This window comes from Ahaetulla prasina, chromosome 4 (genome assembly GCF_028640845.1).
Source record: "Ahaetulla prasina isolate Xishuangbanna chromosome 4, ASM2864084v1, whole genome shotgun sequence".
NCBI lineage: Eukaryota > Metazoa > Chordata > Lepidosauria > Squamata > Colubridae > Ahaetulla > Ahaetulla prasina.
In genome coordinates this window covers 33,613,000-33,629,636 of record NC_080542.1, presented here as the reverse complement: position 1 = coordinate 33,629,636, position 16,637 = coordinate 33,613,000, and the positions used below count along the sequence as shown (strand labels likewise).

At 39.8% G+C, this 16,637-nt stretch overlaps 1 protein-coding gene across 4 annotated transcripts in view; it reads right to left on the bottom strand.

Moving 5' to 3' along the window:
- Positions 1 to 5,541: 5,541 nt before the first annotated feature.
- CCDC47 (coiled-coil domain containing 47) overlaps positions 5,542 to 16,637 on the bottom strand; it is a 34,026-nt gene continuing 22,930 nt past the window's right edge. For all 4 annotated transcript variants that reach the window (XM_058180043.1, XM_058180042.1, XM_058180044.1 and 1 more), the window contains exons 9-13: positions 15,166 to 15,251; positions 13,975 to 14,033; positions 13,206 to 13,315; positions 9,817 to 9,984; positions 5,542 to 7,638 (exon numbers count right to left, since the gene is read on the bottom strand). In XM_058180043.1, the coding sequence (XP_058036026.1) occupies positions 7,558 to 7,638; positions 9,817 to 9,984; positions 13,206 to 13,315; positions 13,975 to 14,033; positions 15,166 to 15,251 (504 nt within the window). In that variant the 3' untranslated portion in view covers positions 5,542 to 7,557. The remainder of the gene's footprint in view (positions 7,639 to 9,816; positions 9,985 to 13,205; positions 13,316 to 13,974; positions 14,034 to 15,165; positions 15,252 to 16,637) is intronic.

Genomic DNA, 16,637 nt, shown 5'->3' with positions numbered 1-16,637 from the left:
AGTTAAAGTATCGCGCCCAGGAAGCCCCTATGGGTGAGAACCGTTGTGATGTTGCCCAGGGCATGGCCCCACAGAGGTCGTATTCCATCAGCATAGTTCAGCTGATTCTAAGAAACTGTCATTGACTGTAAAACTGGAGGGGGTGGCATGTCCCATGGAAATAGACACGGGCTCTTCACGGTCCATTATTTCTTGGGCTATCCTCAAGCGGGTAGTTCCTTCTTTTCTCTCATGCCGGTTGCAACCCTGCCCGTCCGCCGGGACTATCAGGGCAAGACAATTCCTGTCATGGGCCAAGGTCGTTTCCATGTGGAGACAAAAAACTTCAAAGGGTCCCTTCCCCTAATTGTTGTTAAGGGCTCCCTCCCAACACTATTGGGGTTGGACTGGTTTAGTGCTCTGGGCATGGGTATCTCGGGCATCCATTCTGTCTCTGGGGATAGTTATGACTTCCTTTTTACGGAGTTCAGCTCTGTTTTTGACGGTTCCTTGGGGAGGTATACGGGGTCCCCAATTTCATTGAATTTGGATCCACAGGTCGCTCCCATTCGATTGAAGCCCCGGAGAGTTCCACTGGCCCTCCGTCCCAAAGTTGAAGCAGAGCTAGATAAACTAATTCGGCAAGGGGTGTTGGAGCCCACGGATCATTCTAGTTGGGAGACACCCATAGTAGTTCCCATAAAGCCTGATGGCTCTATTCGCATATGTGCTGACTTCAAATGCATGCTGAATAAGGCTTTACAGCAGTGGTTCCCAACCAGTGTGCCGCGGCACTAAGGGGTGCCGTGAGATCTTTTGAGGGTGCCGGGAACTTTTGAGCTACGGAGATTTTAAATATCTATTTCCTTATAAGGGTGCCGGGAACTTTTGAAAGGCTTTCCAAGGGTGCCTCAAACAAGAAAAGGTTGTGCCTCAAACAAGAAAAGGTTGGGAACCACTGCTTTACAGGCTCATCCTTACCCTGTCCCAGTGGTCCAACATTTACTTCATTCCTTGGGCCCTGGCACCGTTTTTGCCAAACTAGATTTGGCTCAGGCATACCAGCAGCTTCCGGTGGATGATGCATCTGCAGAAGCACAGACCATTGTCACCCACCGGGGAGCTTTCAAATGCCGGCGCCTGCAGTTTGGCATCAGCATTGCTCCGGGTCTATTCCAAAATTTGATGGAGCGGTTACTTCAGGGATTGCCTGGGGTCGTCCCCTATTTCGACGACGTCCTAGTCTCCGCTGGTGGTCAGGCCGAACTCGTCGAGAGGGTGAGGGCTGTGTTATCCCGCTTCAAGCAGGCTGGTCTCAAGTTGAAACGCTCCAAATGTGTCATAGGGGTCCCTCAAGTAGAGTTCTTGGGGTATCTCGTGGATGCTAAAGGCATCCACCCTGCCCCGGCTAAGGTGGCCGCCATTAAATCTGCCCCTATTCCGACCTCAAGGACGGAACTGCAGGCATTCTTGGCCTCCTTAATTTTACAGTGTGTTCTTGCCTCACAAGGCTTGGTGGCTGAACCTCTCCACCGCCTGTTGGACAAGAACACACCGTGGTCCTGGAGCCCCTGGAGACTTCTGCCTTTCAAGCTGTCAAGGAGTTGCTCACTTCTTGGCCGTATTGGTCCAATACAATGCTGACCTGCCACTTGTTTTAACGGCAGATGCTTCCCTTCGGTATTGGGGCTGTGTTAAGCCACCGTTTTCCCTGCGGCTGGGAGGCCCTCTCACATTTTACTCGAGGACTCTCTCCAGCTGAACGTAATTATAGCCAGCTGGATCGAGAGGCCTTGGCCTTGGTGGCCTCAGTTAAGAGGTTCCACGACTATGTGTATGGCCGCGGTTCGAGCTTGTCACAGATCACAAGCCGCTATTAGGGCTTTTATCCGGAGACCGGCAGACACCAATTATTCTGTCGCCCGTTTGTCCCGTGGACGGTATTTCTGGCCGCTTATAACTACTCCTGACATACCGGCCCGGCAAGCTGATCGCACACGCTGATGTGCTCAGTCGTTGCCCGTGCCTGGACAAGTCCACGATCCGGCACCGGTTCTCCGGTTCTCCTCATTGAGGACTGGGAGTCCCCGTAACGGCCGTTGACATTGCGGCTGCCTCTGCTGCCGATCCCATTTTTCGCAGGTGCTGGACTGGGTGGGCAGGGGTTGGCCGTTGAACCCCGCGCCACTGCGGCCGCGACATTCAGGCCGTTCCTCGCCAGACAGCACGAGTTGTCATCTCAGCGAGGCTGCTTGCTGTGGGGACATAGGGTCGTTGTTCCCCGCACTTCAAGTTCCCGTGCTTTCCGGTTGCATGAAAGTCATCCGGCATCGTCGGATGAAGGGGTTAGCCGAGCTATGTCTGGTGGCCGTCATTAGATAAGGACATAGCTAACTGGGTTTCCCAATGCCAAGCATGCCAGATGTCCAGGCGGCGGCTCCAGTCGCTGCCCGAGAGAGTGGGAAAACCCCAGGGCCCCGTGGTCGCGGATTCATTTGGATTTGCGGGCCCATTCAAGGGTCGCACCTTCCTAATTGTGGTGGATGCCTATTCGAAGTGGGTTGAGATAGCACTCATGGCATCCACCACTTCAGAGGCAGTGATACAGGTCTTGTCCAAGTTGTTTGCCACCCATGGGCTCCCTGATGTTCTAGTAACAGACAATGGACCGCAACTAGCTTCTGCCACCTTCTTGTCCTACCTGGCATCCCAGGGCATCCGTCACGCCCCAATTGCGCCATATCACCCGGCTAGTAATGGCCTTGCTGAAAGGGCGTGCGATCGGCCAAGGAAGCCCTGGCCAGGTTGGACACGGGACACTGGTATGAGAGGGTATCGGCCTATCTGTTGGCCCAGCACACGACACCCTGCCCCAGTACTAACAGAAGCCCTCTGAGTTATTAATGGGCCGCCTAAGGACCACGTTGGACCGACTCCACCCGGTTATTCACCCAGACCACCCCTGACCTGCTCCGCCGCCCGGTCCTACGCAGAGGGGGACCCCGTCTATGTGCAAAATTTTGGGGGTGAACCGCGTTGGCTACCTGGCATTATTTCGGCATAACTGGTCCCTGTTTATAGGGTCCGCCTCGAAGACGGCCGGACGTGGCGGCGCCACGTGGACCAACTACGAGGGCGACCGTTAGCCATTCCCCACGTGGCGAGAGGGAACACCCGATGCCCGCCTGGTGTCGTTCCCTCTAATTCTGTTCCGGGTTCCAGCCCTCCACATGATGCCGTCAGCGACAACCGACCGCCCGACCTACCAGGGGGTGGAACTTCTCCCATCGTTGTGGCTCCACCTTCTGGGGCCTCTGCAGCGCTGCAGGTCCAACCTCCTTCCATTCGTGTCCAGCCGCCGTCCGTTCCTGAGTTACGGCGATCCACCAGACCGCGTCGGCCCCCGGCATACTTACAGGACTACGCATGCGCGATCCGGGGGGGAAGGAGTGTTGTGTTCGGCGAGCCGCCATGTTAAATGAGAGACGGTATCCTATTGGTTAAGACGCATGGCAACCCAATGGGCGGGAATTCTTAGTGTGTTGATTGGCTCTCCTGTTTGACAGCAGGTTTATATAAGAGCTGTCAAACGCAGGGTGCCAGCCATTATTGTTTTGAAGTTGGCTTTCATTAAAGGTTGCTTGTTTACTACGCTCGTAGTCGCCTCAGTAATTCCTCGAACCCAATACACAATAGTAAGGCAACAAATTTTTCGAATCAAAGTACTTCAAATGGTAGTTCAAATGTATAGGATACAAAACCAGAACTCCAATGGGACTGAAATTCGGCAAAGTTGTGATTGCTTCAGTGCTGCCACACTACCCAGTCAGCCAGTCATGTGATCATAACTTCCAACTGACTTTCCTTCCCCATAAGATTCCTATAAGGAAAGTCTATGGGGAAGCCAGCAGAAAACTGGAAGTTGCTCCTGCTGCCCAGTGCTTTTTTGCCCATCCCTGGTAATTCTGTTTCCCTGTTTAGATATGAAAGTATCTCTGGAACGATGACCTATGAGCACAGATTGTCTAGTTAACTAGTCAGCTCAGAGTTCCTAAAATGTTATCGCATTTTAATCACTATTCTGAACAAACATTTGATTATCTAAACCCAATACTAAGCATAATATGTGGTTTGTATGACTTTGACTTTGATTTGTGAACTAAGACTTATTTTCTCTCTCTCTTGTCTGAAACCGACTTTCCTATTGTAGATTCAATAGTAGCAAATAAAAAATGAGGAAGCCGCATAATCTGCTACAAGCAAGGGACAAAAGGAAAGATTTGTAGAAAGGGTGATCACAGAAATGCATTTGAAATTTGCCAGCTGCCAAAGGTAAAATAGTTGCTGGAGCAGTGTGATGTGGTATTAAACAAAATTTCAAAATGTTTCCATCCTTGGGTATCGATTTTTCTTTTAAAAGTCACTGATGCATCAAAGTTACAATTTAGGATTAAAGAGCACACTTGGCACTTAGAGGTTATTTTTCATCATCAAATATCACAGCTTTTTCTATATTCCAACTTCATTCATATATTGTATTAAGCAATAATGTGACTTATTTGGTTTGGCTTTTGTATAATTTTTGAACCCAGCTACTATCTTTTAATTAATCAAAGTCTGAGATTCAATGAAGTAGAAATCACACTGGAAAACCAATGCTTTGCCTTTATAGGAAGAGAGGTTGTAACCCAGGCATAAACCATTTTTCAGGATGGGTGGACAATTGTGGAAATTTGAGAATATTGACTGCCAAGGTGGACACAGCCACCCATACTTCTGAAATGTGACATGATGAGACTTCTTTCTCCTGTATTTCTTCGGGTTTGCCAGAAAGTTTCCCCACCATTCCCATATTTTTCCAAATGGGTGGTATACTTGTAAACAAAGCACATGGTTGCAGCTACTCACCTTTATTCTTTTTTTAAAAAAAAGCCTATGGAATTTTGGGGGGTTCAGAAGAATGGTGCAAAATAGAAGTGATGGTATTTTTTTTTCTTGTAGTATGCTAACTTGCCACCTATTATTGTTTATTAAAATAAATTAATAATTCAGGTAGGACAGAGTATTTCGGAAGTATCAACTTATCTAAGGTCATTGATAAAGATACTGCATTGCCTAACCAATATTCCAGTCTTTTCATATTGTTTTGCTTTCATCACTTTCTTTAAAATGGCAAATTCTTTAGAAGAAGTTGCACTATTAGGCAGAGATGTGAAAACACAAATATTCAATACCAAATACCTCTGGTAATTTGCAGAACTACTTTAACTTATCAGAAGGGACAAAAGGCTAATGTGCTTCACTCCTGTTTGGCACTGATTTTTTTTCTACATGCATAAGGTTCTTCTCTGCAGAGGAAGATTAATTAATAAATTAAGAAATGAGCCAAAAGAAAGACCCTAGTAATAAAACTATAGAAAAAAACATGAGTATGATTGTTTTACGAAGTTTACCAGACTTGAAACCTCCTTTTTGAGAGCTCAGTAATATTGTCTTCCCCTCTCTTACTAGCATTACTTAAACTACATAACAAGCTTTTAAATATTTCCATTACAAAAGGACCTCTGTGAAACAAAACTTTATTCAATTGGTATAATATCTATTGACAAAATAGTTTAAAATATATCCCACATAGGATTGCCATTTTTGATGTAAAAGATCATAAATGATAGTTATATAAAATCACAAATTAAAATATATTTTGGATTGTAGATTGCATTCAAAAGGAACCTATGCATGTTCATGCTCTGACAAGTGCCTTTTTGCACATGCTGTTTTAAAAAGCAGCTTAATGTTATTGCATCAGTGATTAAAGCATAATCAAGAAAATAATCAAGAAAATAAAGGAAACTTAACCCTCAAGTTTCTTCTCAGTAAATTCACTGCAAAAAGAATCCATTATACAGAAACAATCAAATGCCATCTTGAGCATTTATAAAATGCAGCAATTCCATAAGACTATGAAATGGGAGAAGCTCCAGATTCTAATTTTCTCAGCATACACAATTAGTAAATAATGTTTAAGAGAAATAATCCTCTTAAGAGGCTTCTACCTGGGAGTGAATTGCAGTTATTTAGACCCTGGTTCCTTTCAACTTTACATAGTTAGCTGCTACAGAGACACAGAGAAATATTGGAGGAATATGATACAATCAGAAAAGCACATTAAAATATAAAGAAAGCTGCTAAAACATCTAGACATCTGTCTACAAAGAGAAAAAAATTAGTGCATACACCCTATTCCAAATCAGCAAGCATGATTTATATGTAGAAACAGAAAATACAATAAACCTATATAGAGAAAATGAGTCCAATGAAGTCAGCTATGTGGAAGATAACAAATAATTTTCAGCAACTAGATAACGTATGAGGAATCTTGTGACTGATCCCACAAAGATCTTCATTTGCCATGCTGGAATTTTCAGAAAGACACACAGGTATGCCCCAAATTCTGTGTCAAGTCAACTTAATAGATAGCGTTTACATTGTTTTAAATTAATTATATTAATAATAATCAACCCCAGGCAAATACACACCATTCCTCAGTTGCTCATATATTGACAGCAGATATAAAAGAGATGCTTATCTGCATGCACATTTATCACTGAAATTACTATCTTGTAGATTTATTTCTGCTTATCTCAAACACATATTCAGCAGTTTTTCTAGAATTCTCAGCATAATAGCTTGAAAAACTGTAAGTAATACTGGTTTAGCACTTTACCATTACAAAGAAGCATGAAATTTACATATATTTCATGTATAATTATATTAGATGTCAATAGTGCTAGTTGCACCAATTGTGAAAGAACCAATTTTTTTTCTTAATATGAAGTATTCGTTATTAGTTTTTCTCTCCATTTTGTCCACTTTTCTAAATATAATCAAAGTGCTTATGCACTGTTGATACATTCTAAGAATTTGTGTGTGTGTGTGTGTGTGTTTATGTACCTGTGTGCAAACATTTGTGTGTGAGAGTATTATGTGCATACATTTTATGTGTGTGTGTGGGTCTAACTGTGTGTACACACATACACATACATCATGCATAAAATCAAAGCATCTGAAAGAATGTTGCAAATTCCTAGAACCCCATCCAAAGTAAATAGGAAAAAATCTTAACAATATGGAAGACAACTGCAAAGCTTTCTATTTACACATCTGCATGTTATATAAAATCAAAATGGGCTGCACCATTAAAATATTTATTATTAGCAGTCCTAGTCATTAAAGAGATTGAACTAGGTTCAGAATTGCAATCCAAATGTGGATTAAGGTACATTTATTTTATTGGTAACTAAGTATATTTTTGCTGTTTTGGGGGTCATTGGTTGAAGCAATTCAGTACATAAACACATTTTTAAAAGTTGTGTTACCAATGGAGTTAAGAACAACTTTGCCAAATATACATGGAGGGAGAAAACTTTCATTCATAATCCCATGAGTGACAAGAGTTATCATCAAAAGTGGTTCTTAAGTGGTCAATGATTAAGGTCAGGAATATAATCAGCTCTTTGTAGGCAGCAATTTGCAATTCTATGGTTGGCACCAAAAAGATATTTCTTCCTAATAAGTTTTTCACATAGCTTTCACCTTGATTTGTTTCATTTTCATTTGCTTCTTTTCAAGTTTTTTCTGTTCACGACGCAAGGCAGCCTCCTATAGGAAAGAAATTATTAGTTTTGTGTAATTATTGGATTCTTTGTCTGATTGCAGAGCAAAGTCAAAGACACCAAGGAAATGTAGCAGATTGTTTACTGTTATGAGATAAATACTAATTAGTCTTCCACGCAAAAATCTGCAGCTACTACACTGAAACTACGTGGGTGATCAAAATATCTCTCTTTCAATTAATGCTTTCAGTGCAATAAAAAATGGATCTGCTTCCAAATGGATCTCTTCTTGTAAATACAGAAGTATTCAAGCACTGAATTGGGATACCATTTCCTCAGGCCTTGGCAAGATTAATTTATAACTTCCTAAGGAGCCAAAACTGGCCCTAAGGAGCCGAAACTGGTCCCGGTTGATTGAAAGCTATAAAACAGGGCTTTGCTGCTACTAATAGAATTCTGCTACACAGAAATGCTGGTCTTACACAGAGCTAACAATAATGGGATTTGCTGGGTTTTGGCTTAATGTGACAATGTAAGCAAAACACAATGTTTTCTGAGCCATGATTTGTCATTTAACTCAGTGAACAAGGTGATTACAGCTTATTGAAGACTGTAGCTTAGTTAACATATGAACCTAGCTAGAGAATTTATCCATATAAAGCAGGATTACAAGCCATGCATTTTACAACAAAAATACAAGCAAAACATTCATCCTCTTTAAGCCTGAAAAGGAATTACTATAGTATCCACCAAACAAACCATGAAACAACTCCTTTTTCCCTCTCCAGAGATAAGCTGAGGTGACTATGTATGTTGCTACCCTTCTCAGGAAGACTTAATACTCAGCTACTACAGGCTTCTACAAAGAACTTGCCCAAAACAACTTTGATTAAGACAAAGGATTCTTCTTAGAAAATCTTGTGAAAGTTAGAAGTCTTGTTAGCTCCTTAAATGTATTAGAGGTAGTTCTTGACGTATAACCATTCATTTAGTGACTGTTCAAAGTTACAACAGCACTGAAAAAAGTGATTCATGACTGGTCCTCCAACTTATGGCTGTCATGGCATCCCCGGGTCATATAAACAAAATTTAGGCACTTGGCAACTGGCATGTATTTATAACACTTGCAGCATGCCAGGTCATAGGATCACCATTTGCTTCCCAGCCAGTTTCTGAAAAGCAAAGTCAATGGGAGAAGCCAGGTTCACTTAATGACTCCCCATTTAACAACTGCACTGTGGCAAAAACTATCATATTGGCCGCAACTCATTTAACAACTGCCTTGCTTAGCAACAAACTCTGGTCCCAAAGTTGGGGACTACCTGTAAAGCACTGCAAATAGTGGGTGACACTGGAATATTTTTCTGCAGAGGGATTACACATATTTCTATAGCAATAAGGGATTATATATATTTCGGTAGCATATTGTTTGTAGCACATAAGTGCAGATATCATTACATTGTTTTTGCTTATATATATTTATGGTTGTCAGGGGTGGTGATGATATAATTTTATAGTGTAAATAAGATACTTGGAAGGAGCAGATTTATAGTTTGAAACTCAGAACAAAATTTCTCATGCAAGTTGCTAACCTCATGTCAATCATTTTGTGGTAATGATCTTAGTAACTTCCCTCAAACAACTTGATACAATGATTAGATTTGGGAGATTACTTTCTATCCCATATAATGAATGTACATGTATTTGTGGAGTTGAAGAGGTAGAAGATCTGACTCATATATTATTCGATTGCTTTTTGTATAAAGGGGCGAGAGATAAGTATCTTGATCCACATATTAAACGTATGGCCCAGTGGAAGGCCCATATTAAAAACAACATACCTCATGTGTGACCAGAATTTGAAAATGACATTTAATACAGCACAATTTCTGACTAAAATGGTCTGACTGAGATCGGCATATGTGGGCCTGATTGGGGTAGATTGCAGGGGTGATACAGAAATACAATTTTATGTCATTTTATTCTATTTTACATATTTAAGTATCAAATTATTGTATTTTATCCTATAACTATTGTATTTTACCCTACTCTTATTTTAAATTGTTTGTATAGGATTTTATTGGTTTGAACCCTGTACATTGATATGTCCTATAGGCTAATCAATCAATCAATAATAAAATAAATAGTAACTTCCCTAATTTAGAATGGCTCCTATAGGCTGAACATGCTTCTTATAATATAGTAAGCTTATTGAATAAAATACCTCTAGACGTCGTTGCTTTTCTGGATCTTCCTCATTCATGATTCTCTCCTTCTCTGCTCGTTTTTTCTCTTCCCGGCGGGACTGGGCAGCCTCTTGTCTTTGAACATGAGTCAGTTTCAGGAAATTCTCTTCTACACGTGCTCTATTTTTATCTGCTTTCTGTTTTCCCTTTGTCCCCAAGCAAAAGGAAATGCAAACAACTTAGTCAATATACATAAACACATAATACAGAAATCAGCAACTTTTTTAGTTGGTAGGAACTATAGAGATTCCCCCTAACAGTATGGGCACCAAAAACCTAAAACATTATTTATTAACGTCCCGACTATTTTGATATTTCATGTAAGAACATAAAACTCATGTAAGATTTAGTTATTTTGCAAGATTTCAACCATTATTATAACATGTTATATTTTAAACATTTTTTTGGAAGTGAATTAGTGCCATCTAGTGAAGTCATGAACAAAAGTTTGCCAATAGTTGACATAATACATCAGGGAATATCATAACAAAATATTTGCAAAGATAAAATGTTAAGAAATGTGTTTATTAAAATCTGAACTCGAATTGCTTTAAGGCTCCCATAACGCATTGGTCTAATAAAATGTTTGTGAGAGACAATTGACTTTTTATCATTTATTATCTTATCATTTGCTGACAGCTTGTTCTGGAGTCCCAAGACAGGAGTTCCATGCAGAGGGAAGATCAGCTCATGTTTAAGCTCCCAACCCTTCCTGGCAGCCTTAGAACTTGCAACCAATCCAAGATATGGCTGATTTTTACCTTAAAAAGAAAGAAGCCCCCAACCCATTCATATTGTGGAAAAATGGACCAAAATCCCATTGCGGTCCTCTGTAGTATAGGTAGTCCTCAAGGTACAACCACAATTTGGACCAGGCTTTCCATTATAAGAAAGTCTGCCATTAAATGAGTCATCTTGATTTTGCAACTTTTTTTCTCAAAGCTGTTAAGTGAATCATATGATTGTTAAGTGAAGTGGTTTCCTCCATAGTTTTGCTTGTTGGAAGCTGGCTGGAAAGGTCACAAATGGTGATCTCATGACTTTCATAGATACATGCCAGTTGCCAAATGCTTGAATTCTGATCATGGCTATGGGGATGATACAACATTATAGGGACAAGGATCAATCAAGGTGCTGGTTGTCACCTTTAAAGCCCTTTATGGCTTGGAACCAGGTTATCTGAGGGACCATCTCTTGCTGGTCACATCTACCTGACCCATCAGAGCAGGGAGGCAGCAAATGTTGCGGGTCCCATCCCCAAGGGAAATACACCTGGCAGGACACAGAAGAAAAGCCTTCTCTGGGATGGCTCCCTCTCTCTGGAACATCATCCCCCCAGAATTAGAATGGCCCCCACTCTAATATTCTTCCGGAAGACGTTGAAGACCTGGTTCTGTCAGCAGGCCTGGGGAACCTAGAGCAGAATGGAGCCCATTAAATGGCTTGTGTGATCTGCTGTCGCCGGAGCGGGGTGGGTGGGAGGTGATTTTGTTATATTGTACTATATTAATTTATTGGATTTTTTAAATTATTATTATTATTTTAAATGGGGTTTTATATTTTCTGTAAGCTGCCTTGAGTCGCCATGGGCAAACAGATGGCAATATAAATTCAATAAATAAATAAATAAATAAACTTTTTCAGTTCGAACTATTGCTAAACAAATGGTAGTAAGTCAAGGACAACTTCCAGTGTTAATGATGAAGTAAGTCAAGGACTACTTCCAATGTTAGTGATCCCAATACATCCCAATACATCAATCTTTCCAAGCAAAATCTAACTACTTGTTTAATTTCAATAGTCGTTCCCCAGCTTTTCTCAATCAAACGCAAATGTTGAAGAACAAGTGATAGCCTAACAGTCTTTTGGTTTCCATACCTACCTGATTTTAAGACCTATTCATCAACTATCTGTACCATTTTTCCACCAATATGTACACACTTATATCCAATCTCTCATAATACTTTACTTTATCCATTTGATATAAAGGCCTAGAATTCATGAAATTGTATTTTGCTAAATGTGTCTGTCTTTAAGGTTCCACAAGACTATTTTTTGAAATTTCTATCAATAACAACTTCTCCTCTCTATGCAAAATGTCCCAGCAAACATTGTATATCTGGACTTTCAAAAAACATATATCCCATTGTCAATGACTCTCAAACAAGATAAGAGGCATAAGATGCCATAAGAGAACACATACTGCACATTTATTGATCGCAAAATAACTAAGAACCAACACAAAGAATAGGAATTAAAATATAATTTTGCAATTGAAAAACATTCATAGTAGAATTTAGTAATTTGTTTATAAATGAGTGAGGGTATAGCATTGTGATGATGTTTAATGATAGCAATAAGCTGCTCAGCCATAAAATAAAAACATGTTTGCAAAAACTGCTAAATAAGTTCAAGGTAGGACGTGCAAATGAGGTATATGAGAAAAAAATCCAAGCTTCAGAAATAAGTTAATTAGCTGTGGTTGGCAGATTAAAAAAATCTTAGAATCATTGTGAAATGTTCAATGAAAATGTAAAAAAAAAATTCAGATTAGAATAATTGAAAAGGGGATGCAAAATAAAAACAAGATAGCCAACATATTAATGCCATTAGATAAATTTGTGATGACGATAGACTACGAAACTAAATAGTTTGGATCATGACACCAGAAAAAATAGTTTTATAGAAATGGAAAGAAGCGGAACTGAAAACAAAATCATTTCAACAGTAAGATGGAAATAATATCAAATCAAATGATTAGGAGAAAGGCAATTGCTTCACAAGGAAGAACTACTGCATTTGGGATTCTTCATCTTGAGGTGAAGACAAGTAAGGGGAAATATAAATAGAAGTATATAATACAGACACATTTTCCTCTCACACTGTCGTAACTCAGGGCATTCTTTAATATTAATGTAATGAGAGTGACACCAATAAAGTTATTTAGAGAATGCATATTTAACTATAGCATTTTCTGACATTATATCTGCCACCAATTCAAATGGTTTTAAAGGAAACTGGACAAATTCATGAAAGATTGAAATATCAGCAGTTACTTCACTTTACAAGGGATATTAATTTACTCCTAGAATATAAAAGGCATGCTTTGAGCGCCCACTGCTAAAGACCAAAATGAGGAGAGGACTTTCAACTTCCTATTCATTTTGTAACATTTCTGAATGTATCCAACAGTCCCCTGGACATCGATGCAGGGTCAGTTTGGCTGTTTGGAATGAAATGGTGCTAGAGCAGAAAGGAATACAAACATATCTGGGACATGGATTGCATGGAGTTTTAAACATTTTCATTATATGAGTCAAGCATATACAATTAGCATAACAATAGACTGGGTTAACATAAAACTTACTTCTCTATTCAGACGGAACTTTTTTGCTTTATCAATAGAATAAATAACCATGTTCATCAGAGGCAGCAGAGCTTCCATGTCTTTGGGGGAAGTGTTGCCTGAACCTGGTACTATAAATAAGAAGGACATTTGTGTTCAGTCTTACTTGTGAATTAAAATTTATAGGGGTTACAAAGAGTCACCATGGCAAAGGTTCTGGACAAGGACTGGGAAGACCAGATTTAGTCATTCCTTAGGGGATGGCCTTGGGTGACCTTGGCCCAGTCACTTGCTTTCAGTCCTGAATCATCATCAGACTCTTTGACAAGCTGGCTGAAAAAAAACACCTCATTGCATCATACACTGATAAGCTTCACTCTAAGAACTAGGCAAGAGCAAAACAAGAGACTCTACAACTATGTAGGATAGATACAATGGACAACTCCAGGAAGGCAAACTTTTAAGTTTTTAATACATTCTTTTCTTTTAAATATATTTAATTAAAAGATATTAAATTTTAGGCAGCCAAGGCAATTTATGGTATTTTTAAATAGTCAACAATAGCCACGTCTCTGTTAAGATTCCCATAAACTTTTCTTTAACTTCCTTTCTTTAACTACATTTTAACCCCATCCTTCTGCCAAATTATAATTGGAGCCAAACAAATGTTAGAAATAGACCTGTTAATCAGGACAGATTATACATTATATTCTGATTTTGAAATATGCTCTCAGGAGTAACATTCTATGTTTCCTAAGGAAAGCTATTCAAAACAGGAGCCTATTCTTACCATTAAAAGTAAATAGCAGTGTCTTTTTAGTTTCAGGCAGTTTCAAAGGCTGGCCTTCCCTGGGTGAGAACAAAAAGAAGCACTAGTAAAAGGATTTTAAAAATATATCAGCAGTATCTACCAGTAGAAGTTACTCCATAGTAGGCTCCTATATTTGGTGAAGCTGCACAAACATGACAGCAAAGGTTATTCTACAATATTATAAATCGTAAAATTTCTTGCAAGGAGAATCATTAATCTATGGCAACAAAAAGCCAGGAGTTTGGTAGCATCACTTGTAACTAATATATTTTATTAAAAAGGTCAATAAAATAATATTTTAGAAACCATTATTCATGCTGTTTTGTTATTGTCTTTCAGCCTCCTCTAGGGCTTAACAAAAACGCTTATGAGCCTTGGGAGAACTTCCCACCATAAAGCCCATTGGAAAACCAGGAGGAGAAATCTGGCAACAGCTTCTTTGGTCATTATCTCAAAAGATTAAGTCATCCAGGAGACACCACTCTAGCGACCCCTTCCCTGCAGAAAGAATAGCATAAAGGAATGCAGGATCTCCTTCAGTAGCAGCAGAGAATCTGTCGTAGTGATTTATCCTATCTATTGCACAGGAAATAAGCTGTAACAGATCCTTGCCTGCACCCTGCCACAATTAAAAGTAATAAACATTTGTGGTAGTTAAATGCTATAAACCAGGAGTGTCAAAGTGGTGGCCATTGGCTGGATGTGTCACATGCAGACCATGGCCACCCCAGCTCCGTGAAGGAAAAAAAATAGCAAAACGTCACATGACGGCAAAGTGACACTGTGAGTTTGATATCCGTGCTGTAAACATACAGCATTATGTACCCTATAATGGCATCTGGACAATTATTGGGAGAGAATCCATTCCAAATGCTCATCTTTCCAATAGCTAGAATAGGTATTAACAGTTGGGATAGTAGTATCACATTGAGCTTTTATTTAATGCCTTTGTTCAAACATATCTAATACTTTGTTCAACATACTGTAAAACATGCTCTATTGCTGAAGGGATAGTCATTCCAAACTCATGACTATTGTTACCAGAAATATACAATACAATAGAGGTCGGACTATGGTTCTTAAGCTAAATTTCTCCTCTAATTTCCCTTTTGCAAATTTTAGTGCAATATTCATTTGGAAATACAAAAGCATATTTTGTGCCTTACTCACTCTTGCATAAGTTTTGGACCGGAAAACTGGTCTGAAAAATGAATTGACTCAATCTTATCAGCATAATGTGTGAGGAAATGGATCATCTACCAAAATAAAAGAGATTTAAAATATTAAACATAGGAGCATATTTTTTATATTTTTATACACACGCACACACACATATATATACACCATAAACACACACACACATACACCATTGGGAAAGTCTAGCAACTATTTCCCTGCCTTCACTGTGTATGCAAAATACAGGTAGTTGTCGATTTATGAAGGCAGTTGGGAGCTGTGATGCAGTCATAAAACGCAATTACTGTATATAGCTTAAATATGGCAACCTTTGCAGTCCTAACTGCTGTCATTAACTGAATCCCAGTTGTTAGGCAACAAACTTCCTGCCAACTTCACATAGCTAGGTCAGTAGGGAAACCAGCACAAAAGTTACAAGTCCCAGGCAGCTTGCAAGCAAGTCAGAAGCAAGAAAATGGCTACTGCTGGGTGGGATAGAGTGTGAGTGGATACATCAGGATGCAAGGGTGTGGTAATATTCAAGAAGGGTGTGTGAAGGAGGCAAATGCAAGGTATGCGGGCGCGCACAGTGCATGCCAAAAGGAGGCATGAGATAAGTAGAACAGCATGGGGGGGGGGTGGTATCAGCTATGGCATGCAAACTTTTTTTTTACTTTTAAAAGCATTTTTACAACCTATTCAGCTGAATAGGTTGTTAAAAAAATGCTTTTAGAAGTTTTTAAAAAAGGCTCTGATGATCGTGCGGCTCAGCTGTGATCGTCAAAGCCTCTTTTTACCTTTTAAAAGCACTTTTTAAAAGAACCGGCAAGCAGGCAAGCGGGCAATTGGGTGAGCATAGGGTGGGGGAAAGCAATTTTTGCTACTGGTTCTCCGAACCATCCGCCGCCATCACTACCAGATCAGCCAATCCAGTCCAAACCGGGAGCATTTCACCCCTGGTATGACTCATCAACAGTAAAAAAAAAACCAAAGCATCCATTGACATCATATGTAATTCATATCATGCTAGAGAAATTCTCTAGGAATGTTTGATTTGATTCCACCAAAAGGAATCAAGTTGAACTAGTCAGACTTTGGGTCTATGAAAATGCTGTGTACAATCATTATTTATAACTAACCTGTGAGGCAAATGGACTAAGTATACGTTTGCCCAGAATTAATCAGTACCTTCATAGGACAGCACAATTTCAGGTAACCTTTGCCTCAGATTTAACCACATGACAACACATACAACACTCATTTACCAATTATTCTGCCAGCCATATGCTTATTTCCAAAACTGATTGCTCAGTGTTTCAGAACTGGTCAAGACAGAAAATACTTTATTTTAAAACAAATAAAACAAAACAAATAAGGATGTTCCAATGCACAGAAATATGCAAACTTATACTCTTGATGTTCTCATGAGAATTGAACATTATCGCAACTTGAATATTTTAAGTATT